Source organism: Lepidothrix coronata, unplaced genomic scaffold (assembly GCF_001604755.1).
Source record: "Lepidothrix coronata isolate B3197 unplaced genomic scaffold, Lepidothrix_coronata-1.0 Scaffold210, whole genome shotgun sequence".
Taxonomy (NCBI): Eukaryota; Metazoa; Chordata; class Aves; order Passeriformes; family Pipridae; genus Lepidothrix; species Lepidothrix coronata.
The window spans coordinates 1,008,404-1,031,977 of record NW_016690390.1 but is presented as its reverse complement, the minus strand read 5'-3'; the positions used below and the strand labels follow the sequence as shown (position 1 = coordinate 1,031,977).

Here is a 23,574-nt window from a genome sequence, read left to right as displayed (position 1 = left end):
CCCATGTGTGTGCACTCAGAGCCTTCAATAAACATGAGAGAGCTTGGCTTGCAGTGGAAGAGCATCATATTTGCTTTGGATTATCAATCTATTGTTGATGACAACCTATCAACCTAATTAGCTGTACCATTTTTAATGGCACAGCTAATTAATTGTGAATTTGAAATTAAAATTATAATCAGTGCTAACACGGAGGAAAGCAGCGAGGAAAATATTAAAGCTGTTAAAAGTGTAAATATTCGTCACAAGACTGGTGCATGTGAAACCAACCTGAATAATGTAGAATGGGATTGAAGAAAACTTTTAAAAATACGTGTTGAGTCACCCAAAACAGGTTTTGTATCCTTCTCTCAAAAGAAGTATTTGTCACCCTCTCTGCTGACAGATTTGAAAGAAAAAAATGTAGATGCTGTTCCAGAAAGGGAAACAAAATCTCGTGTCTGAGCTCTGAAGCATGCAAGGATCTGTGTTTTTATTAGGAGCTTCTCCACCTCTTAAGAGAAAAGTTAAATTTGTGAATACAGAGTTGTGTCAACAGAGTTGGGCTCAGACTCTTTGCTGCTCAGAAGTTCTGCTGCAGGGTGGGCTGTGCTGGGCTTACACAGAGGAATCGGTGTTGTGGTGAAGAGATAAAATGTCACTCAGGATTGATACAATTCCAACTTGACATTAATCAAGAACGACATGGGGAAGGTCCGACAAGTGGGGCTGGTGAAGAAAGACCACGTCTGAAACTTATTTAAAAACCTGCTGAAGCTGGAGGGAGTGCTGGGACTATCAACCTGGGAGAAAAATGATGTCTTTGTCATGGCTGAGGGAAGGAGAACTGAGTAAGATGGATTTGGAGCTCCATTTGACATGTAGGGTGGTAGAAAATGATGCTCTTAAGGTTCTTGAGAGGTCATCTACTCCATCCTCTTGCCCTGAGACAAGATCACCAAACCTGTATCATGTCTGCAGATAATCCCTAATCATCCTTATTGTTAGAAATGTAAATCTAAACCTCCCTGACTGCTGTTTAAACCCAGCAAGTCCTGTCTTATTCACTGTGGGATGGAGCAAATTATTTCCTCCTTTTCCTTTGTGGTTTTTTTTTCTCCTCTTTTTTTCTTGCTTTGTGTACCCAGTGTCTTCTAGACTAAACATCTTCCTTGTCTCTGTCTGCTGTGGTAGTTCCCATTTCCAGATTCCTGTGTCCTTTGTACTCTCTCCAGGTAGTCCAACTCTTCCTTGAAGAGAGATGGGTACAGACAGTGCTGTAGGTGAAGGCTTTATGATACCAGGCTGAAGTAGATGGGTTACTCTGAACCTCAGAGCTGGGTATTTATCCCATTACAACACTTGGCTTCTTACAGTCTTTTTGATTGATCTTTTACTTCTCTTTGGATTGTGATCTGCTAAAGCATTGCTTCTTTTTCTGCAGAACTGCTGTGGGGTGAGTTTGCTGCTCTGCATTTAATTCTTCGTGCTTATAATGTGACTTCTCTTATTCAATTGCAGTGTTATGTCACATCACTTCTCCAGCTCATCATTGCTCAGTTCTGATCCCATCACACAGTGATCTGACCACCCCCAGCTTCTTTCCCCCCTCTTGGTGTCATTTGCAGGTTTAATAAGGATATCCTCCAGTCCCTCATCCACTTGTTAACGAAAATATTGAACAGTGTAGGCTCGGCTCCAGTCCCCATGGAATCTGTTCTGAAACACACTGCTGTTTTGACAGCAAACCATTGATTCTCCCAGGGAACATTTCAACCAATTTTACATTTTGCTCACATTTCCCCAATTTGCTTATGACAATATCAAGTACAAACGTCATTTCAGAAACCATGACATAGTTAAGTTATATAGAGAGAGCTTTCAGTGGTGGGACACGGGTGGGAAATGTGAGAAAAGAGGCAGAACTTGTTTGAACTGAAGCAGATGACGGGGGAGGGAGGAACAAATGAGTGTCAGGGTAGGAGTCAGGGTCAGCTGGATTTGTGGATATAGGGCTCTGGAGTGAAAACAGAGGTGGGTGGTGGATGAAGTCCTCAGTGTTTCTCTATTTCAGACCTTTGCATAAAGCCAACACTTAAGAAGGTGAAACCTCTTGTTGAAGGTAGTTGAGAAATCCTAATAAGTCATTTAGAGGTTTTCTGTGAACTTCACAGCTTCCTGTTAATTCCTAGTCTGACTTCAAATTTCCTGGCAAAATAAAATTCAAGTTCTGTGTAGAAGGTCCAACTTGGTAGAAGTGAGAAGGCTATCAGGAGAGGTGGGTTATAGAAGAGGTTTTAGAACTGTGATGATGAAAGGCTAAGGAAGGAGGAAGGAAACGTTGCAAAAGTCAAGAGAAGGAAGTGGAGAGGAAACCTGTGGAAGAGGAAGCAGGAGAAGATGCACTGTGGTCATTTGGGAGGTCAAAGTAAGGGGGAAATGAAGGTAAACCAGGAAAAGACTTCATTTGTTCTGAGCATACCAATTCCTGACAATATCACTTATCCAATAAAACTGAGTAATTTCTTTAAATGAAAGGTGATAAAGTTCTAAAGCCACAGTAACAAATGTATTTTTACTTTTATCCCTGAAAATGGGCTTTGATGTCGAACAGCAGCTTCTGGTTACATTATAAAAGCCATTCTGAGTACTGTGGAAAACGAGTTTTTGGGTTTCTCTTGGCTTTACACTGTAAATTTTCTGCAGGTGTTTTTCAGGAGAAGTTTGTGAGCTTGGGGGAAGGGATGATCCAGACAGAAAATTACCAGTTTTTGGTGTAAAAACCATTAAAGTCAGCTTTTATGCAATAGTTTCTGAGCACCTTTGCTGTTACCAGTAGATGTCACTGTGGATAACAAATCCCAGCGCTTAGGAGACAAAGGAGGTAATTTGTTAAATGAAAATTCAGCCTTTGAAAGTAGGTTGGAGGGGGGGGGGCAACAATTTTTTTTCCGAAAGAGACTTTTGTCAGCAAATAAAAACGGATTTCTTGCTAATGAGGATGCCTATTTTTGGCCACTATAATCCTGTATTTCGTGGCTGCCTTCGCCCGACTTGGGTAAGTTCCTGGCGCTCGGTGTGACCTCAGAGGGGGTGTCTGTGTGAGTGTGCTCCTGTTCAGCTTTATTTTGAAAGCCTTTAGTGTTTGGAGGGTGCTTCAAGCAGCAGCCGTTGTCTCTGCAGTGTGTATGTGCAGGGAATTGGCCATGGAGGAAGTGGCTTCATTAAGGTTGATTTGGAGGGGGGAGCAAGATGAGGAAAAAAACTGCCCATATGATTGGCTGGGAGAATAGCTCTGAATTATGGGATCCATCTGTTTCCTGTAATGAATTCATAAACCCATCAAACAATGACCTGAACGAATTGCTGAAGGAAAAAAAAAAATAATACACTGGCATGATATGTTTAACGCAGTGAGGCATTGGCATTGTATAATCAAAAATTCTCCTCACATCCAGCACTTTGTAATGGAGCTGCTGTGTTTAATAGAAGCTGTAAATAAATCCTGTCACAGTAGCAGCCAAGAATGCATTTCTGGGTTTAACTGTTTCTCTTCTGGAATGTCTGGTACTCGAAGGCTTTGGAAATGCAAGTTTTATAGGGCTGGAGTGGGGGATTCTGAAATATAGAGAAATGTTAATGAGGTGAATGAAAGGAAAAAGCTGCCATAAATCAGTATTATGTGGCTTAACCAGTTTCTTTCATTTATGCATGTTCTTTCCTTATGTCATAGAAATGTACTTAAAAGCTATTGTTGTAATTGAAATCTGTTAGACTGATCCTATTCATTATATTAATAAAATCCACCTACAATTGCTCGTAACACTTTTTTATGCAGTTGGGATTCCCGAGATTGTAATCATCAAAAAGCATATGGAGTAATTATTGGATTTGTTTGGGTGAAATTGGATTAAGAAGTTTAGATACCATTAAGTACTGATAATTATTACAGGCAAGCTCATTGTTTAGTGTATGTACAGCTCGGAATGGAGAGTAAGCAGATACCCATCACAAACATCTTAAGAGTGAGCAATCTCAAGGCTTTTATTTTATGCCTTTAATTGTATTTTTGCAAGAGGCTTTCTGCTTAAATGTTTTTGCTTCGGCTCTTAAATCGCTCAGTATCAAATCCATTCCCCCATACATTTTAAACAACAGTTTTAGCATTCAGGCAGATTTAGCTGTAAAAGCTCCGTGTTAATTCCTGGATTCCCAACAGCTGCCCACATGCCATTAGCTGTGACAGTGGATTACTTTCAGGTGAAAGGGTGGACAGGCTGCTCCTCCGGGGCTGGAAGGGGTTCTCCATGGATTGGCAGGTCGGCCCTTGGGGCTGATTAAACTCAGAGCTCACGGAGCATCAGTGCTGGGGCAGCTCCGCTGACTGAGGCACTGCCTGGGAGGGGCTCCCTCTGCTCTGCTTTTGTACCCTGCAGCGAGCTGAAATGTGTCTTTGTGCACTGTGTGTTCTGCAAGGGATAGCTCATCTTGGAGTGTAGCCTTTTGGGAAGGAGAGTGGCCAAAGGGTTTAAAAAGGTGTTGTTGGAGCAAATAGCACATGAGACATGCAGGGCAGACACTTCGAACAGTTGGTATTTCTCACAGTGCATATCAACTGAAAATTACTGTTTAAACATTGCTGAGGATGACTATAGAATACAGTCATGTTGTCTTTGTAACATATATTCCCCAAATGTTATTGCTGTATTTGAAGTCTAAATTCTAGCCCGGTACGAAGGTGGAATTTGGAGCTCAAGCCCATTACTGTGATGTTGTTCACTCTTTTTGCTTTATTCCCTGTCAGTGGTGTAATTAAATGGTTATTTGCCAGCTGCCATGATTTGTAGACACACTATTCTTGCAAGAGCTTTCATTTAACTACTCTTTTAAAAAGATTTTTGATGTACAAAATAAAATATGCTTTTCTCTGTTGATGAGAGAAAAACTAACATATACGCAGAAACATTTTTACTCTAAGATACAGTGATATTTTGATTTTCTTTGTTCTTTTCTCTCATATGGGATTCAGATATATAGAGGGAAACATTGTCTCTAACACTGAAATTGGGTTTCTCTGGCCACACCTTTTTGATCAAACAGCTTTGTGAATTTACATTAAAGTGGAAAATGTGTATTCTATGACTTGCATTAGTGATGGGTTTTATATATATATCTCTATATGCACACCTATTTGGAAGTATCAGATGTGATTTATATATACACAGTACAGAGAGTATAATGCTTTTTAAAAAGCAGCCTGCCTTGCTCTCTGAAATATGTTTCCAATTAATTGTTATTCCTTATGAAATCTCAGGGCCAGACAAATCCCGACTCCGCTGGCATCGTGCCAGTTAGTGGTTTCCATTCTCTTGTCCTTTCCCTCCTCTTCCCTGGCATTCCTTCTCATCTGTTGGCACAAGGGTTTGTGTGCCTGGTCTGTCAGCCGACTTGGAGAACCTTCCTTGCTGGAATGGTGCATTATTTTTGGTCCATCAGCTGCATCTGGAATGCTCTTGATGAACCTTGTGGTAAAGGAGTTGCAGTTTCATCCTTTGCAGAACCACTGAGTATTTCAGGTCTCTGTGTTTCTAAATGTTTGCATCTTTGTGATAATGATGGCTTTAGTAGGTAAATGCTTCCATTTCTGTAATAGCAATAGAAGGAGGAGTTTAAAAGCAACCATTAAAATTAAGTCATATTTTCTGTCATGTGGACAACAGATTTATTTATATTGTGGAAACAGAACAGTTTTCACATACATGTTGAATATGCAAATTTGATATTTGAAAATAATTATTCTGCATTCCATGACACTTTTAAACTCCTTTTTTAATTGCCAGAGTACGGATAAACTGTTTCCAAAGCTGGTGATATGTTTTGAAAAGGCAATGAAGGTTTATTCTCTGCTCTTCAGGTATTACTGGTGCTTTAATTTTTTTTTTATATTCAGGGTTCCTTTTTTGTCGCAGACATAAGCATAGGTGAAGTTGTTTAGGCTTCCAAAATAAACAGTTTGGAGAAGCAGAATGTTGATGGTTCTGTCAAACTTGGCATATTTTTGCTTGGCCAAGTCCCTGCTTGCTTTGACCACCCTCAGCATTCCCCTGGTGCCTGCTCACTGCTGCTGCTGTGGAAGTTGAGCAGTTTTCCAGGGTGGCCTGGCTGGTTTATTGCAGGCAGGGTCAGTGTGGGGCATATCAGATGTACACCTGGGGTGTCCTGAAGTGCTTGATGTGAAGGTTTGTATAAAGACCACAAGAAAATTAAAGTTTGTGTGAGTGTTGAATAAGCTGGTGTATCAGGTATTTTAACTTGTTTTGGGGAACTCATTAGAAACCTGAAAATGTTTGTTTTCGTGGCTGTAGGCCATGGGGTTTGATGTTAATATTGGCAAGCTCGCATCCAAACCTGCAAAACTGCTGAACTGAAAAGGCAGCGGGGGCTTTAGGTGGGTGCAGCTTAACTGACCCTCCTGTTCAATGCTGAATTGTCACAGCTCTCTCTTGTCCTCTGTGTGGTTTAAAACAGGAGGGAGGATGTGCTGCAGTAAGGAATAAAAGGTTCAAATACTGTCCTGGGCCACGTTTTGCTTAAGCAGGAAACACGTTTCGCCAACTGCAGGACTAAGAAATGTTATGCATTTGCTCATTTACAGTTTAACAACCCAGAAGCCCCAACCTCTCCGAAACTAAAACAATTAATTTTTATTTTTTTATTTTTTTTTAAAAATGCAGTGCCAGAACCTATTAAGACCAGTTTAAGCCAGCCCCAACCTGCCGGTACCGGTACCAGTACTTCCACCAGCACTATTACCAACAGCAGCAATGGCAAGCGCGCGTCTGCGAATGGGCAGCAGCCGGCTGCGTCCCGATACCTGCCTCGAGAGGTGCCTCCACGCTTCCGCCAGCAAGAACAGAAGCAGCTCCTAAAGCGGGGGCAGCCACTGCCCACCGGGACTCTGAGCGGCACCAGCCCCGCGCCAGGCGCCGCGCCAGCGGGGGCCAGTCCTCCTCCGCAGCAGGGAGCGGGTGGACAGCATCATCCCAGTAAGACCCAACCAGGTAAGGCCCCAAACCCAGCTCGTGTCCTCTGGCTGCTGGCACAGGCGGCGTAAAAAACATAAAGAATGTTAAGGGTCGTCTTGAAACCGCAGGTTTTGAAGCAAAGCGTGTGCTGCTGCTCGTCTTCTTACGGGGTCCGTCATTTCCAGCATCCGCGTCTAAAAGGTTTTCTTGCTTATTCAGGTGCTCAGAGCTGTGGGGTCTTTCTCTGACATGAATCTAAATATTTATTTAGTGGTCATTCTTACAGAAGCGTTGTTAATTCAGGTGTTTCCAAGTTTTCATCTGTAATTTCGACGGTTTTAATGCTCTTTGAAGAGCGTTTTGCATATTTGTAAATAAGGAATAGGAACTTTGCTTATGTCCTGTTATGTTGCTTTTATGCCTTTATTGACTTACTTATGCTCTCAATTGTTATTTTCACATTAGGAAAATAATACTTTGGGAAAAGCAGTTGAGTGTCTTTGGCCTTTCTACCACTTCATTTTGTCCTTTGCAGATCAGAGAGTCACAGAATGGTTTAGGTTGGGAGGGACCTTTGGGACCATCCAATTCCAACCTCCTGCCATGGGCAGGGACACCTTCCACTAGCCCAGGTTGCTCCAAGCCCCGTCCAACCTGGCCTTGGACACTTCCAGGGATGGGGCAGCCACAGCTTCTCTGGGAACCTGTGCCAGGGCCTCACCACCCTCACAGTGGAAAATTTCTTCCTTATATCTCATATAAACCTACCCTCCTTCAGCTTAAAGCCATTCTCCCCTGTCCTGTCACTCCAGACCCTTGTCCACAGTCCCTCTCCAGCTCTCTTGGAGCCCCTTTAGGCACCAGAAGGGGCTCTGAGGTCTCCTTGGAGCCTTCTCTTCTCCGAACTGAACATCCCCAGCTCTCCCAGCCTGGCTCCAGAGCAGAGGGGCTCCAGCCCTTGTAGCATCTCTGTGGCCTCCTCTGGATCTGCTCCAGCAGCTCCACATCCTTGTTAATTTGGAGTTTGAGAGCTGGAGGCAGCTTTGCAGCTGGAGTATCAGACACACCGGCCTTCCTTTGGCTGTTGGAAACAGGATATGGAGGAGTAAGTCTCTTAGCTGCCTTTATTTTCCTGAAGCTGCTAATGAATGAGGAAATAAGGAGCTCTCTTCTTACTTGCCCTTCTTACATGCTAGAGATCACATAAGTTTTCCAGTGGAGATGAACTCAGTCAGTAAATGGTGCACATCCCCTTTTCCATCACTGCTGTGTGTGTGTGGTGTTAGGGAAGGCAGGGAGTGTTCTGATATAGTTATTTGGGCTTAAAAAAGTTATCTGGACTAAGTCATAAGGAGTTTTTTTGATATCTTGAATATTAGTGATTTCTGTATGATCTGAAGTGTTGCTCATTATCACTCATTAAATGCTGTCAAACATCACATACTTCAGACCTGAACTGTCTGCAGTTTTTCCCTTTGGGCATTACTGAATCTTTCACTGTTTTTGCTGCTGAGCTGAACTCCAACAGAGCAAATTCTTTGGTGGTGTCCTTAGAAGTTTTAGTTAGATAAGAAAATAATCTCTCAGAAATTACAGCTTCTGTGGTTATCAAGATGGATTTGAAAATATTATTCAGCTTCTCCCCAGGAACACAAAACTGAATAGACAAAATAAAACAATTGTTTATTTACTCAAAATGGTCCTGTTTTAGGGAGGGAGGACGTTCTACTTCTGCATTCTCAAGTATTTGACTTTAGTGGAATGGAAAGCAATCAGTTCCCACCAGTTAGAGCAGCATCCTCATCTTCCTTGCAAATCCCAGTTCAGCAGGGATGGTTCTGACATTTTTGGCTTCTTTTGCATTTGGAGATGTTTGTTAACTGTCAGATTAGTGTTCTGTGTTGTATATGTTTATTATTTTATTTTCAGAACTTTAGAATCATAGCATATCCTGAGTTGGAACAGACCCACAGGGATTATTGAGTCCAACTCTTGGCCCTGCATGGGACACCCCATGTCCCTGAGAGCATTGTCCAAACCCTCCTGGAGCTCTGGCAGCCTTGGGGCTGTGCCCACTGCCCTGGGGAGCCTGTTCAGTGCCCAACCAGCCTCTGGGGGAAGAACCTTTGCCTGAGATCCAACCTGAGCCTGCCCTCACACAGCTCCAGCCATTCCCTTGGGTCCTGTCCCTGGTGACAGAGAGCAGAGATCAGAGCTGTCCCTCTGGTCATTATTTATGTGGCAGAGACAGACTGACCAACTCAAGTGGCTCAGGCTGCCTGAGGGTCAGGGTGAGATTTCTTCCAAGCATCATTATAAATGTATCTGAAGCATCTGTGTTTGAGTTTAAAGAAACACACTGTAAATCATGAAACAAAGTCCACTGTAAATCATAACATAATTCATAAAGGAACTTCACTTGTAAGAGTGTGGTACGAGCTGTCTGACTTTGATCTTGCCAGATGCATTTCTACCTTGAGGCTTTAGACTTCTTTTCCTGATTCCTATTTTAACCTGCTGTAGGTGTAGTTGGTCAGCCTGGCAACCTTCAGCAGATGTTTTGCACTGTTGAATTAGTTGGGTTTTTTTATTATTGTTTTGCTACTTTTCTGTTACCATTGGAAAAATTGAGAGTACAGTAAAAGCTAATACAAATGAGAGGAAGAGGAGTGCAGCACCTTTTCAGCTTCATATTATATTCCATATTGCACCAAACAAACTAACCAAGATCAAACTCTTAGCAAAAGTGTTACTTATAATCACAGAATCACAGAATGGTTTGGGTTGGAAGGGATCTTAAAGCTCATCTTGTTCCACTCCCTGCTGTGGGCAGGGATACTTTCCTCTATCCCAGGTTGCTCCAAGCCCTGGATAGCCTGGCCTTGAACACTTCCAGGGATGGGGCAGCCACAGCTCCTCTGGGAAACGTGTGCCAGTGCTTTATCCCCCACAGGGAAGAATTTCTTTCTGACATCTAATCTAAACCTGCAGTTTTAATCTAAAGCAATTTGTGCACAGAGTCACAGTGTTCTGGTGGTTGTTTATTCTGTAAAGGCAAAAGCTTTCAGAGGCATCAGAAGATCTGCACAAAGTTCTTAGTGCAGGGACTAGAATCTTAGACAAGCTAAATCCTTGGCTAATTTTTTGTCTGCTGACTGAAGAGGTGGTTTTTTTGAGTCTTAAAGGATTGCATCTTCCCCATAGGAAGAAAACTCTGAATTCTGGAACTCTTGTAGTTCTTTCCAGCAGGTGGAGCATCAGTTCATTTACTGACTGCAGATGGCTAAGGGAGGAAAAAATAAATGTCCAGCTCAGTTTATAGTGATGACAGCTGTGTGCCTGGCTTCTTTGGGAGGCTGGGAGAGAAGTATCTCACTCCTGAGAGACCTCTGTAGCCATAAGATACATATATCAACAGTCTCACCCAATCTCTCAAACGGGCTTTGTCTTCACCTTGCTGAGCATAAAGAGGAAGGAAGTAGGAAGAGTATGGAGGGAAGGCCAAAGCCTTTTCTTCTCAGCTGTTAGGATCTGAGTGATTGTTAGCATTAGAAAAATTTTGGGGCTTCTATATGCTGTAAACATACAGCATTTAAGTGAATTTTCATGAATTTCCCATGAAATTTAATTTAAACTAATCACATTTTTGTGAATATGAAAATAAATTTTAAATAGGAGAATTCCAACTGAGCAATGCTTTATCAGAAGGAAGATTTTTGCCTTCTTCCTCTTAGCATCAGTAGGAACTGTTTTCCTTTAAATGTCTGTTTCTGGTTCCCTGGGTATTTCATTTACTGAGGAGACTTTTCAGGTAAAGGTTCTCTGGGGGAAGTGAAGGGAAGGAACAAGATAAATTTAACTTGTCCAGAAGACTCAGTGTTGGTACCTGATCCACATCTAAACAAGATTTTGTCTGCCTGAAGAGCACCTTCAAGTGGGAGAGTGGACATTATTCCTGGCCATTATTAGACATCTCAAAGACTAAAGGCAGTCAGTAAAGAATCCATGCCCAGGGCTCCCTCCCTCCCTGGTGCCCTGATTCCCTGACCAGAGCCCCTTAGGCCTGTGCTGGATTCTGCCCAAGCAAGGCTCCATGTGGGGCTTCTTTATACTCATCATGAACAAAAATAACTTCTTTCTGTGGATGAGCTGGTGTAAATCAAAGAGCCAGGATCCAGAAGATGCTTGATGTAAATTCATGTCTGTAGCATTTCTTTTTATAGGCTCCTATTCCCTCATAGTTAATTTGTAATTGTGCAACACATTCCTTCCAGGCCCTATTTATAACTACCTGGATACAAGGAAGGCTGTTAGAGAGGCATTGCCAACCTCTTCACTCTTAAAATCACACTGTTTTATCTCTTTATTCTCTTATCAGCACAGTCTCTGTTATCTACTATCCAAAACACTGATCAGAACTTAACTGCCATGCCGTGAATTAAAAAGGATGTTCTGCCAGTGTAAGGCAAGTGGGAATTGATGGCCACTAATATATTCTTTGTCAGGTTTATCACCTGGAAATATCAGTGAAGTGGGTGAGAGTAAGGATTTTTTGTTTCTCTCTTAAGGTAATGTCTAAAACATTAACTAGATAAACCGTTAAGAGAAGAAATTAAAGCATTTTAAATTGCATGGAACATTTTAGAAATCTTATCCCTTGAAAACAGTCTTCTACTCATTGTTAAATATTGTGAAACTGTGTTCTGAGTACTTTAGAGTAGAGTAGTTATTTGTCTGGAGCTTCTGCCTTGAGCTACAAAGCTTGTTCTTGACATTCCCCCTCTGTAATCCTTTTCAGGATTGCACCGAAGGGAAGCTGTATCTCTAATTTATGAGCAGCATTCTAGTATCTAGTCAGGTTTGTTATTTTCTGTTCCCACTTTGTCACTAACTCCAAAAAACATGGTGAATAGTTACCTCCCCTTATTGTGAAGCATTAGTTGAATCAATGGAATGGATCTTTTGCCACGTGATCTAAAAGAATTAAAAAGGTAATTTCTGGAAGCTGCCACGGGAGATTAAAAACAACAAGTAAATACAGACTTCTTTGTTTCTTTACAAATCAAGAAGTTTGTATAAAAGTCTCCAGGCAACCACTGTGTGTTTGATAATTGTAAGAACAGAGATCAAAAGAAGTCATCAGTTCTTCTCCAAGATGCCTTTGATTTTCCTGCAATTCAGTGATGTGGAACCACCATCCATCAACTCAAAACCAATGTACCATGTCCTACAGGAATTGGGAAGGAACTTCTGTCCCTCTTTTTATTGGCAACTAGAGTGTTTTGTGGAGCAGATCCATATCATAAGTTTTCAAAGTCTAAAAAGAAAGGAGAGCAAGTAACTCCTGCAGTAATTGGAAGGAGAAAACACACCAGCATTGTGGAAACTCAAGAGTTAGGCTTTTAATTTCTTCTGTCTGTTGCTTTCTGGGAAGTGAGAATTGGACAGCAGTTACAGAGATTTATTTTCCTCTTGTGTGCTGATGCCAGATTCTGTGCTGAGCTTTATTCTTCTTTTCTGTGGAGCTGGAAGTTTTATTTCATGTTTGAAAATTTCTTTAGCTGAATTTTCCATATTCCTGCTCATGGCATGATATGTGCACGTGAGTGATTGTTGTGGGCTGGAAGTTGCTTTGTGGAGTTGTGTATCAGGATAACTCCTATAATATGTTTTTATTAATTCTGGTTTTGATAACTTTTTTAGGAAGCAAGATAAAAAAGTCCTGCTTACTGTTAAATTCATGTCTGGCAATACTCATTCCAGACATCCAGTCCTTTAACTGTGGGTTGCTTCAGAATTCCTTCTGATAGGGTAGTTTTATATGGTTGTAAAGTCAAAATTGGAGAAAGGTTTTAGGGTGAAATATCATTTCTTCTAAACCCAGTCAATATAGTTGGAAAACACTGATAAGCTTTGGCATACAGTTGTTTCATCAGATGCAGCAAAGTCGTAGGACCTTCCTGCTAAACTCATGTTTGAACAATTCAGCTTGAACAGTTCTGCCTACTGTGATTTGTGATGGCTGTAGGTAAGGCATGTTCATGCAAGAGCAGTTCTGAAATACATTAATAAAGTTTAATTTCAAAAGTCTGCAATAAGATTTAGCTTGATCTCCTGGAGGCATTGCAAACAGGCTGAGCCTTAACAAACAAAGCACGTGAGAACACCCTTTATGGAAATGATTTGCTGAACTTCATCTCTTTGAGCCCATATTCTGTAATTCCATTAGCAGCATATCTCTGTTGGCAAAACAATAGTGTCTTTTTGCCTTTGGTTGGAAAGTTACACAATTAAAACCAGAAAATGTAGAAATTGATTTATTCTGGATCTCCCATAAGCAGAGCTTTTCATGTGTAACAGTTAAAACACAAAACACTATAAAGTAGAAATCAGGGATTAGATAATATTTATTCATCTTGTTTGCACACTTTCTATGTGTATAATTTCACACTTTCTATAGAAAATACGCTTTTAAAAAAAAATGTTCTCCATAATACCTGATGTGCCTCGTTGTGCCCCATGGCTGCTGGTGTGGGATGAACAAGCGTGGTGATGTTTGTTTGGAAACACAGGAATTGGCTGTTTATGCTGTTTCCCTGGAAGGTGGCTGTGTGAAGCAAACACACAATGCCATTCTGCACTGAAGCTCCTCACAGCTTGCAGTTCTTACACCACTTGTCGAGGTGTTGGCCGTGATTTGCAGAGCAGGTCCCTCTACAGCTCTTCACTGCACACACATTTCTGCTGAGTGGCTGTGTGAAAGTTTTCCTACTAGTGGGATTTGTTTAAAAACATGGGGAGATTTTTTTTCCCCAATACTTAGTGCTGTAAAGGGATGTTCAGGTGTAAGAGGTGATTATGTTTCTGTCTTCTCCTGGTGTTTGGTAGTGCTTGTTGTCTGGTTCGTGTCCCTGGAAATCAGGCAGTGTTCCCAAAGGTCACTAGAGCCAGGTATATATTTAGACAAAAGGAAATGAAAACATCATACAAGGACGTAAATGTAGAAATTAACATGGAGATGGGATCTGTCTGGATATGCTCCTGAGTGATGAACATTTCCTGAAATGCAGGGATGGGAAAGTTGTGGAATGTGATTCTCAGCTTGTGGAGGGTTTTGTCTCCCATCTAAATTTTCAAAGATTCTATATAATACCTTGAATATAGAGAAGAGGCAAGCTGTGTGTAGCCCAAATACGGGCATTATGAATGAAAAATAATGGTAAAAACTCATCAGTAAACTAATCTCTGGAATGAGTTTTTCTGTATTGTGTGTGTTATCTGCCATCAGGCAGCAGAGCGTGCAAAATAAATCTGCTGCTTCAAACCTCTTTGACAGTGATTAGAATTTTTTACCGGGAGAAGGAAAAATAGAAATGGGTGAAAGGATAAATAACTGAGGTGCCTTTGTAGTTTTTGCTGTCCTCACTTTCAAAGAGTGGGGCTGTGCAAAAGCCTGATGACTCAAAGGTGGCTGCTTTTGGTTTAGAAGGTCCAGAGCTGCATCCCTCCTCCAGCTTCACTGTGGGTGGCAGTGCTGCAGTGATAGCCAGGGACAGGAACTGCCCAAGTGTCTGTGAGGAAAGAAAGGCCAGGACAGAGCCTGGCAAAGGTGTTCAAATGTGCAGGTGGCAGTTTTCTGACGAAGTATGTGAAGGGAAGAAGTAACAGGACATGCCTTTGATAGTGGAGAAGGAAAAGGCAGAAAGCAACTACCTTTCCAGGGAATAATAATTGACATGGGAATAAAAAGAGTTTGGCCTTTGGGAAGAGCAGAAAGGGTGTAAGGTCATGTGGAAATTATTGGAAAGTTGAATTTGTACAGCTCAGGAAACAGGTGTGATACTACAAGAAACAAACAAAACTCCAAATTTGTAGCTGTTAGGAAAAAAAAACAAAGAATTAATGAAAATGTAACAATTTCACAAGTCAGTTCATTAAAGGGAAGGCCACTGAAACTGGTCGGATGTTCAGCAGAGAGAACCACTGATGGATGGCATCAAGAATATTTTAAATGCCTTTTCCCTTCGTCTGTAAACTAGTGGTTGGCTTAGAACTAAGGCTCAAGCAAGTTAAGAGTACTTAAAATAAATAAAGTTTCCGGTTATCTGGAAATAACACCATTCATAGTAGACTACATAGAGGATGGGTTGGAGCAATGTGATCACTTTTCAGAGTGTGAGAACTAGAAAACAGAAAATAAAACAACCGATGTTTAAAGGTGAGAAATGAGGAACTGAAAGATCAGTCAGAGCAATTGCTAGAGCGATCCTAGAAAAATAACCAAAGCGGTTTTTTTCTGTGCTTTTAGAACTTTGCAAGAGAGACTTTGCAGAGTCAACATGGGTCTGTGGAGAGCAGGTTGTGCCCAGGGAGGGTTTTTCCCTGTCAGCAGTGCAAAATGTCCTGGAAGCCAACTTGGTGCAAGCCTTTGATAGTGGCTCAGAAGACTTCGTTGTGCTGGATGTGTGGCGGTGTAAATAAGTGGGAAGTATAAGATGAAGCTATTCTAAGTGTCACAGCTGCTCAGGAAGGTGTAGACAGGGAGTAGCTGTTGGTCCTTACTGGCAGAATGAGAACATTTTGAGCAAGAGTGCAAATTTGTACTCTCTGATATTTGAGTCAGGCTTTCAGCTGTAAACAACAGCCTGCATTAAATTTTTGATTGATTCCAGCTGGAGAAGAGCGCAAGGCCACAGAAGGACAAGCAGTATGGAACAGTGGTGACACAGTTGTGTAATTGGATAAGAAATAAAGAAAAGAAAAAGGCTCTTTTTTTGGGCCAGAACAGCTCTGTACCCAAATACAGGTATGTGAGTATCATGCTGCAGAAATGGATCTGGTCACAGGGTAAACTAGACTGTCACACTGTTGAAAAGAGGACAGACACACTGAGGGATATGGACAGTGCTTCCCATGGGGCACATGGGATAAGGCCTCTGAATATTGAGTCCAGTTTGGGCTACTGTGCCTTCAGAAGGATGTGAACCAGCTGGAAGAAGCAGAGGAATACAACAGGAATGAGTAGAGATCTTGGAAAAAAAAAGCCTTGCAAAGCGTAAAGGAATTGGAGCTCCTGAGCCAAAGGAAGACTGGAATTATAAATGCAGAGATACCTAAATGACTGCTGCAGGGAAGAAAATGATATGTTCTGTACGTCTGTGATGGATCAGATAAGAAATAATAGGCTTAAATTTCAACAAGGAAGATTAAGGGGAGACATTAGGAAAAACATGCTGGTATGAAAACTGTCTTGAGAAGTGAGATAGAGCACTTGGGAATGTGCAGACTCCATTGCTGGAGGCCTTCAGTGGTGAATTGGCTAATGTCACCTAGTGTGTCTCAGGAATAATTCCTTAGACCAGGTGAGTGAGCTGCATCACCTCTGAAATCCCCCTTTTTTTAGTCTGCAGGCATCAGTACTTATGGATTTCAAATTTATCAGGCATAAGCCCCATCAGAGTTGCTCCAAGATGGGACGCATAGAAGGGAACAGACGTGCTCTGCCAGCACGGTTGGAGTGGAAGCTGTGCTTCATTTTGCTCCCAAACTTTTTAGTAGGCTCTGACCTTTCTTGGGGTTCTTCTTTCTGTGTACTCATGACTGGTAAAAACAGTCCCCTTCGATAGGTGCCCGTGACAAGTACCTACCTCCATAAATCGAAGTTGATTGCAGGAAGTTTGTATTATTAATAAGAAGAATACAAGGAACATGGGAGTGTATCCGATGTTCTCATCCAGTTTTGACATATTTTAACTAACGGAAATTTCAGTGTGTATAGTTGGTGTCAAAGGACTGTAATGAACCACAACAGTAGTTTCTCTTAAAAAAGTTACTGCAGAATTGACTCTCAGGCTTAGTTCCTGATTGCATTTGAAATAGTTTTCTGAATAGTAACAAAGCCAAACAGATTTGGTTTTCATTCATCTGTTGTTTCTTAAATGAGGTTGAACCCGACCAGTGTTCAGAGACTATTGCAAAGAAACAGAGAATAAAATGTCTTCAGAAGGAAACCCAACTATTTTCAGGAGTACTTCAGTGGAGCAGTTCTTGAGCCAAGAATAGCAGCAGTGATTGTGCTTTGCTGGTGAAGTGGCAGCGACCCTGAGAACACAGCCAAACCCTTAAAGAGCCATGGGCTGTGAGACCAGCACAGAGGGGCCAAACCGCTCCGATGGGCACCTGACACGAACTGAAACAGCAAATTTAAAACGTGCTCCACTTACTGCACCATCGATATGTATTTGGGGCAGGTAGGAAGGGGAACAATCTTAAAGGAGTGTTTTGGACATACTGGAAGTTCGTGTAAATCAGCCTTTGCAGTTCGTGTGTATGCACCGATACAAGTTCTCCATGCGTGATCTGAGAATTTGTGATGATCCTTAGTCCCTTAAAAACATTAGGCTTACCCCCTTTGTGCTCGCCCTGCGTGTTCCTGTGCCTTGAAGAGCTCCGGGGCTCCCACTGCGGGTGTTCCAAGATGGTCGGTCCCGGCTGTGCAGGCGCAGCCAGCGCCCGGCTCCTGCCGCATTGTTCGGGCAGCTCTTCCCTTCCCTGCCTCTATAAACAACCACGCCGCTGATTAATGCGCTCGTGTTTGCCACTTAGAGCTGGTTTAGATAGAGGCAGGGAAGTCATTAAGGGCTTGGCAGCGATCCAGTGTACATCTGGGACTTGGGAGCTGCTGCTGGGGCAGGGAGGAGGGCGGCGGGCAGGGGCTGGGGCAGGGAGGAGGATGGTGGGTAGGAGGAAGGAGCTGCCATTGGGGCAGGGAGGAGGACACTGGGCAAGGAGGCAGGAGCTGGAGAAGGGAGGAGGGCAGCGGGAAGGAGGCAGGGGATGTGGCTGGGACAGGGAGGAAGATGATGGGCGGGAGGCAGGAGCTGCCATTGGGGCAGGGAGGAGCATGCCAGGCAAGACCTGGGGCAGAAGGCAGGAGCTGGACAGGAGGAGGACTCCAGGCAGGAGGAGGACTGTAGACAGGAGCTGGGGCAGGAGGAGGACTCCAGGAAGGAGCTGGGGCAGGCGTTCGGCAGCACCCGCGTCTTGTCTTGGCTGACTTTCAAAAGCGTCAGAGAAGCAGCTACGGGCGCTAATTGTAGCTGGGTCCCGAAGTGAAAATGTTTTGTGACAGTTGAAAGAATTTAAAGAGGAAGGAAGATCGGTTTAGTGTCAGCTGCAATTAGATAATCAAAGCTTAAAAATCCTGCTCTGTTGATACCTTCACCTAGAGCTCAGGAGCGGAGCGAGGGGAAGGGGGAGGAGGGCTGTGCGTGGAAAGGGCATTTCCATAGCCAGTGCAGCCGAGGCCCGGCCGAGCTCGCAGGTTGTCTGGGCGCACGCTTGCACAGAGAGATTTTCTTGGCAGCTCTACAGGATGAGGCTTACACTGTACACAGCCGACATATTGAAGCCGGGAGCCCTGGAGAACGTAGAGGCAGGAGTAGGAACAGCTCTGCACACAATGTAGCGTCTCCTAGGATGGTTGGGCGGCTCCTTTCTTCAGGTATTTTATTACCCATCAGCCCTTTTTAGAGCCAAAAAAAGAGGGAAAGTAACCCTAACCCTGAGAAAATAGCATCTGCTTCTGTTAAATCAATTTATTACATAACATTTCAGCGAGAGAGCAGCAGCACAGCGTCCTGAGCTTTTGGCTGCGTTTCAGGTTTGATAAAATGGCGTCTTCGCAGCAAACTGCTTGTAAAGATATGTTGCACTGAGCAGAAAAATGCAATGATTTTGGTGTTTTCTACTGCTGCTTTTGTGCTGGAGAGGTAGCATTTAGTGGAATCTCTACTAATAACGGGAAATGCTGTTTATTCTTGCTTGTTTTCTTAATGCATTTGAAAGCTTTCAGCACCAGAGGAAAGCAAACTACGTTTGAATGTCGTAGTGCAGAAAATGAAAAGGGGATAACAGGCTTCCCCCGTGTGGGCTTAGCTATGGTTTAGTTTTAAAATAAATAAAGCTGCTTTATTCAATGCCTCCATCTCTTTTCTGTCTTGCCACGTTATGTACGCTGTGCAAGATTTCAGCTTCCTCGATCCATGAGACTTGTTGTGAGTGAGCTTTGTAGGGGCTTCACATAGATGCCAGTTTTCAAATCTCTCTCTGTGCCTACAGCTGGATGCAGCAGCTAACCTGAAATATTAGCACTACAATGCCCAGGTTTTCTACTTTATTATATTTTGTACTTCAGAATAGATGCTTCTGTCATATTTTCTTTATGCAATTAGACTACGTTTGGTTTAGCACTTAAAATGTTCCCAGTCACTCCTATTTAATTTAGATTTAAAAAACTGAGTTATAGTCTTTTTAAGATTTGTTCATGTTGAATTGAAAACTATTTCTTTTTAGGGGGAGAAAGTAATTTGCCCTTTTTTCCTCATCTGCCTACTCAGAATCACTAACCTTTGTGTGCCAAGGAAGATCCCCAGTGGGACTATCAGTGGCCTTTGGGATTTTATTCTGTTCTGCATGTCAGAGCAGGGAACACTGTCTGTCATCTGTCCTTTGGGCAGCACAGGGCGAGCCAATGGGTCTGGTTGTTGTTATGTGACTAACATGGGCTGAAAAATAAAACTAGTAATAAGAGAGGGAGCCACTGTTAGTTCTGATTTAAAATTGGGTAAGCAAAACGTATTAATAATATTCCATTAAAAGTTCATCCTGGGCTTTGCCATTTAACACCCTCCCCCTGCTTTGGTTCCAAAATCAGCTGAATGTTGTGTTCTAGTCAGGGATGCAGGGTTTTACTGTGCAGCATTTGAACTAATTACTGTGGTGGAAGTTACAAAGATACAGTTACTTCTAATTCAGCTGAATGAAAAATTGAAAGAAATATTATTCTAAATGACATTTTCAGGGGAGGATGGAAGTTTTAGGTGAATTGTTTGTGCAGGCAAAGTATTTTGCTTTTCTAAGAAATGCATGCAACAGCTTCTCCTATTTCACTCATATTTTGCATTTGTAATTTATGTAAACACTAAACTGATTTTGCAACTAATTATTTGTTATCAAACATAGCCAAAAACGTTTTCTGTTTTAATAACTACTAAATTGAAGTTGGTCAGGTATGTTGGCTACAGTATGTAATGACACCAGCAAACTCCTCCCACCCCATTAAGGATATTATTTAAAGAAAACCAACCCAAAACAACCTCCTCGTGCTTATTGGTAATAGTGATCAAAGCTGTACGTTTTTCAGGTCGCATCTATGATTGTTGCTGTACAGAATTTATATGCTTGTTAAAAACAAATTCGACCCGTTATCCTCAAATTAATATTTCCTTCCTGATTGCCAAAACAATGTTGTTACTCAAGGAAGCTGTATTACATAAAAGATACATAAATACGATTTTAAAACACAAAGTATGAATTTAAAAATCAGTTTCACTTTGTGGTGTACCTGCACTGGGATTTGCTAACACAGAATACCTGTGGTTCCTTTTCCTTGTGCCTTGTTTACAATCTTTGCTCAGCTCACAGAGAAGGGATAGAAATGCTTCTGGTGGACCCAGTGCTTTTATTCCAGATCTTTGCATAAATAAAGAGGAACTGATTCTTAAAAATTTTCAAAATGGGTTTCCTGTTTCAGTTTTAACAACTTTAAAAATGAAAGAAAGAAAATGTTAAAAATTTCTGTGAAGAATTGATTTCCTAGAAAGTTGAAAGGAAATATTTGTGTTAAAAAAAGAAAACTTCCAAGCAAGCAAAAAAGGGTCTCTAGATTTAATCATATAAAGTATTTTGCTTTCATTGTTTATCCCAAATGTTTAAAGTCCTTCTGTATTAAGCAGGACTGTGCTACCAGTTGTTTGATTCACAGGAGCGAATTCCTTTCAGTGTAAAGAAAATGGAAAAGCGTCTTTTGGCTATCTGCTTCTAGAGACAAGAATATAAAAACTGCCCTCTTCAGGATCTGTGCTCAAACTCTTCTGTTTGTCTGGCAGCAAAGTCACAGTTTTTGCAGCTTTCTGTTTACTTTGTGAATATTTTTTTTTTCATTCTCTTCATCTGTCCTGTTTCTGACAAGTTTTATAGCGGCAGCCTTTGGTGTTAAAACCAGTTGCTCCAGTAAATATTTGGACACTGTGAGTCTACTGCACGTTTTTGCTCTATTTTGTGAATCTGTGACTTGTGGAAGGTACCAGGGTGATCCCACTGCCCCTGGAGCAGGGAAGGCCCAGCACAGGTACCTGCTGCTCCATAGAGGGATTGCTGATTTCATGTCCCCTGCACGGAATTATTGTAATCCCTGTCAAAGTCTCCACTTTCAGATTAGTCCGTGGTTATTGTTGAGGGCATAATCTGAACCTCAGGAAGAGCAGCTACACTGATGGTGCAGGAAAGGGAGTAACTATGGATTTGCAAACCCTTGGGAAGCACAGGGGTTTGAGTGCTACTTCCCAGCTGAGTGCTCTTGGTGGGATGCTGTCTGGAGTAGGTGTGCTTGGCCATTTCCTACTCTTAATATGGACATCTCTTGCTTTTTATAGTTCTTCCCCCTCATAATTTTCTTTTCATCTTGTTTCTCATACGGCTCCTCAAAATCTGGTCTCTTATTTAATGAATTATTTTGCTCCCAACTCTCAGCCATCTTTCTAAGCTGTTTTGTCATCTTCCTTTTCCATCCCACCTCTTCCCTTTATTTTCAGTCTCCTTAGCGCTCTCAAACTCGAGCATTGCTTTAACCACCATCTTTGAGGGAGAGGAGAAAGGAAACTATTAAAGAAGCAGCTCCCTTTTATCTCGTCTTCTCGGTCGTGGTGCCGTTTTTGTGAGTATGGAGACGTCTTGCTTGGTGCTCTTGATCCTCCCTCCCAGGCCTGCCCTGCACAGCTCTCCTCGGGCAGCGCCGTCCTTCTCCCAGCACCGGCATGTGGAGCTCAGGTTTTGGCTTTTACAAGACCTTTTATTGGAACAATGTATTTCAAGCCACTTTTAAATCCTTCTGTCATGTCTCAAACGCAGTGTTGAATCGCACCACCCACGGGGTTGAAAAAAATCTCCCATAACTCCTCTTATCTGATTCCTTGGTTGGCTCAACTTCTTATCTTCTGGCCTGGCCTGCCACTGCTTTTTTCCCTTTGTTCATTCCTGCTCTGCTAAGAGCGTTCCTCGGCTCATTTCTCTGACCCTGCTGACCCTTTTTAAGTCATTTCACAGACTGCCTTCCTCTTCCATGTCTTATCTGGGATTCTGGTCTTCATTTAACACCTGTGTGGCAAATCTAGATTATCAGGTAAGTGTTCAACCTGCTCCCTTAGCTCTGTGCTGTAACCAGTTGGCTGTATCCAGGAATACCAGCATGCTTCCTTGCTTTCCAGCCATTGCATGGAGGGGAGGGAATGGAGGTAAATCCAAGTGGCTCCTTTCACATTCTCTTTTGGATTTGTCATACGCTTGTCGATTATTATGGAAGAAGTTAATCACCCTGTGAGGGTGGGGAGGGCCTGGCACAGGTTGCCCAGAGAAGCTGTGGCTGCCTCATCCCTGGAAGTGTCCAAGGCTAGATAGGACAGGGCTTGGAGCAACCTGGGCTAGTGGAAGGTGTCCCTGCCCATGGCAGGGGGTTGGAATGAGATGATCTTTAAGGTCCCTTCAAACCCAAACCATTCTATATTCTATGATTATTTAGCTCTTTCTGTGAAATGTTAGGCTTTTCCTGGCATCATGAGTAGAAGGGCAAAGAGCTAAGACTGTTTTCCCTTCTTTTCTCTAAAATGCTTTCTTTTGCTTCAATTTATTTAAATTTTTTTTAAAAAAGCAGCAACATGACTTGGTTTAGCGTGTTATTTCTTCATCTTGCTGAATCTTTGTAAGACTACCAAATTATCACCCCCCTCTCTTTAAAAGCTACAGGTGAAATGTGTGAATAAGACTTTGTCAAACAGAGAGAGAACTTTTTCTAAACTTGGAACAATTTTTCGCAGAATCAGAACACCTTTAATTGGAAGAGCTGATCACACCAAAATATTTGCGATTTAATACATATTAGGTATCTGCTGGTAACAGCTTGTTTGGGAGATTTATAACGTCCATCTTCCCCACAAAAATATGCATTTAATTCAAATAACAAAGAATGAAAGTCAGGTTTTGGCAGATTTACAGCAAGTAAAAGCAATTGACTTCCAAAATTTGTTACTTTGGTATATGCAACCAGTTGAGAGGAACTCTTCTGGAGATTGTTTCCAGTATGGATCCCTTGGATCAGATTGAATTACTTGCTATCAAATTCCCATCAAAAGAAACTAAGAAGAATAATCTTGTAGAGAGCAATGAGGATGGAAAGTAAATGCAAAAACTTGACCAAAGCTTGAGGTCCGAGCATGAGATGTGTTGTGCCTCCCAGTTTAGCTTTATACCCTAGCGAGCAAGTAGATACTCAAAAGCTTTTGTTTAATTTTTTGAATTAGCATCTGTGAGGATGTGACAGTGCTGAAAAGGCTTTTTGGGATATCTGTCCAGCACAGCATCGCTTTTCACTGGGTTGGGGAGAAATAGGACTATGTGTACAAGTGCAAAAGAATGTTTAAACCACATGTAAAACCTTTGAGAGGTAAGTTTCTTG

The 23,574-nt window shown here is 42.1% G+C and overlaps 1 protein-coding gene across 16 annotated transcripts in view; it reads left to right on the top strand.

Moving 5' to 3' along the window:
- The window catches only part of TNRC6C (trinucleotide repeat containing 6C), a 97,690-nt gene that overhangs the window by 36,458 nt on the left and 37,658 nt on the right, over positions 1-23,574 (top strand). For 13 of the 16 annotated variants that reach the window (XM_017833020.1, XM_017833023.1, XM_017833018.1 and 10 more), the window contains one exon: positions 6,714-7,040. In XM_017833020.1, coding sequence (XP_017688509.1) covers positions 6,714-7,040 — 327 coding nt within the window. Of the gene's footprint in view, positions 1-6,713; positions 7,041-18,261; positions 18,508-23,446; positions 23,563-23,574 lie in introns of those variants that run through there. The other 3 variants (XM_017833029.1, XM_017833030.1, XM_017833028.1) reach the window with 3 other exon arrangements.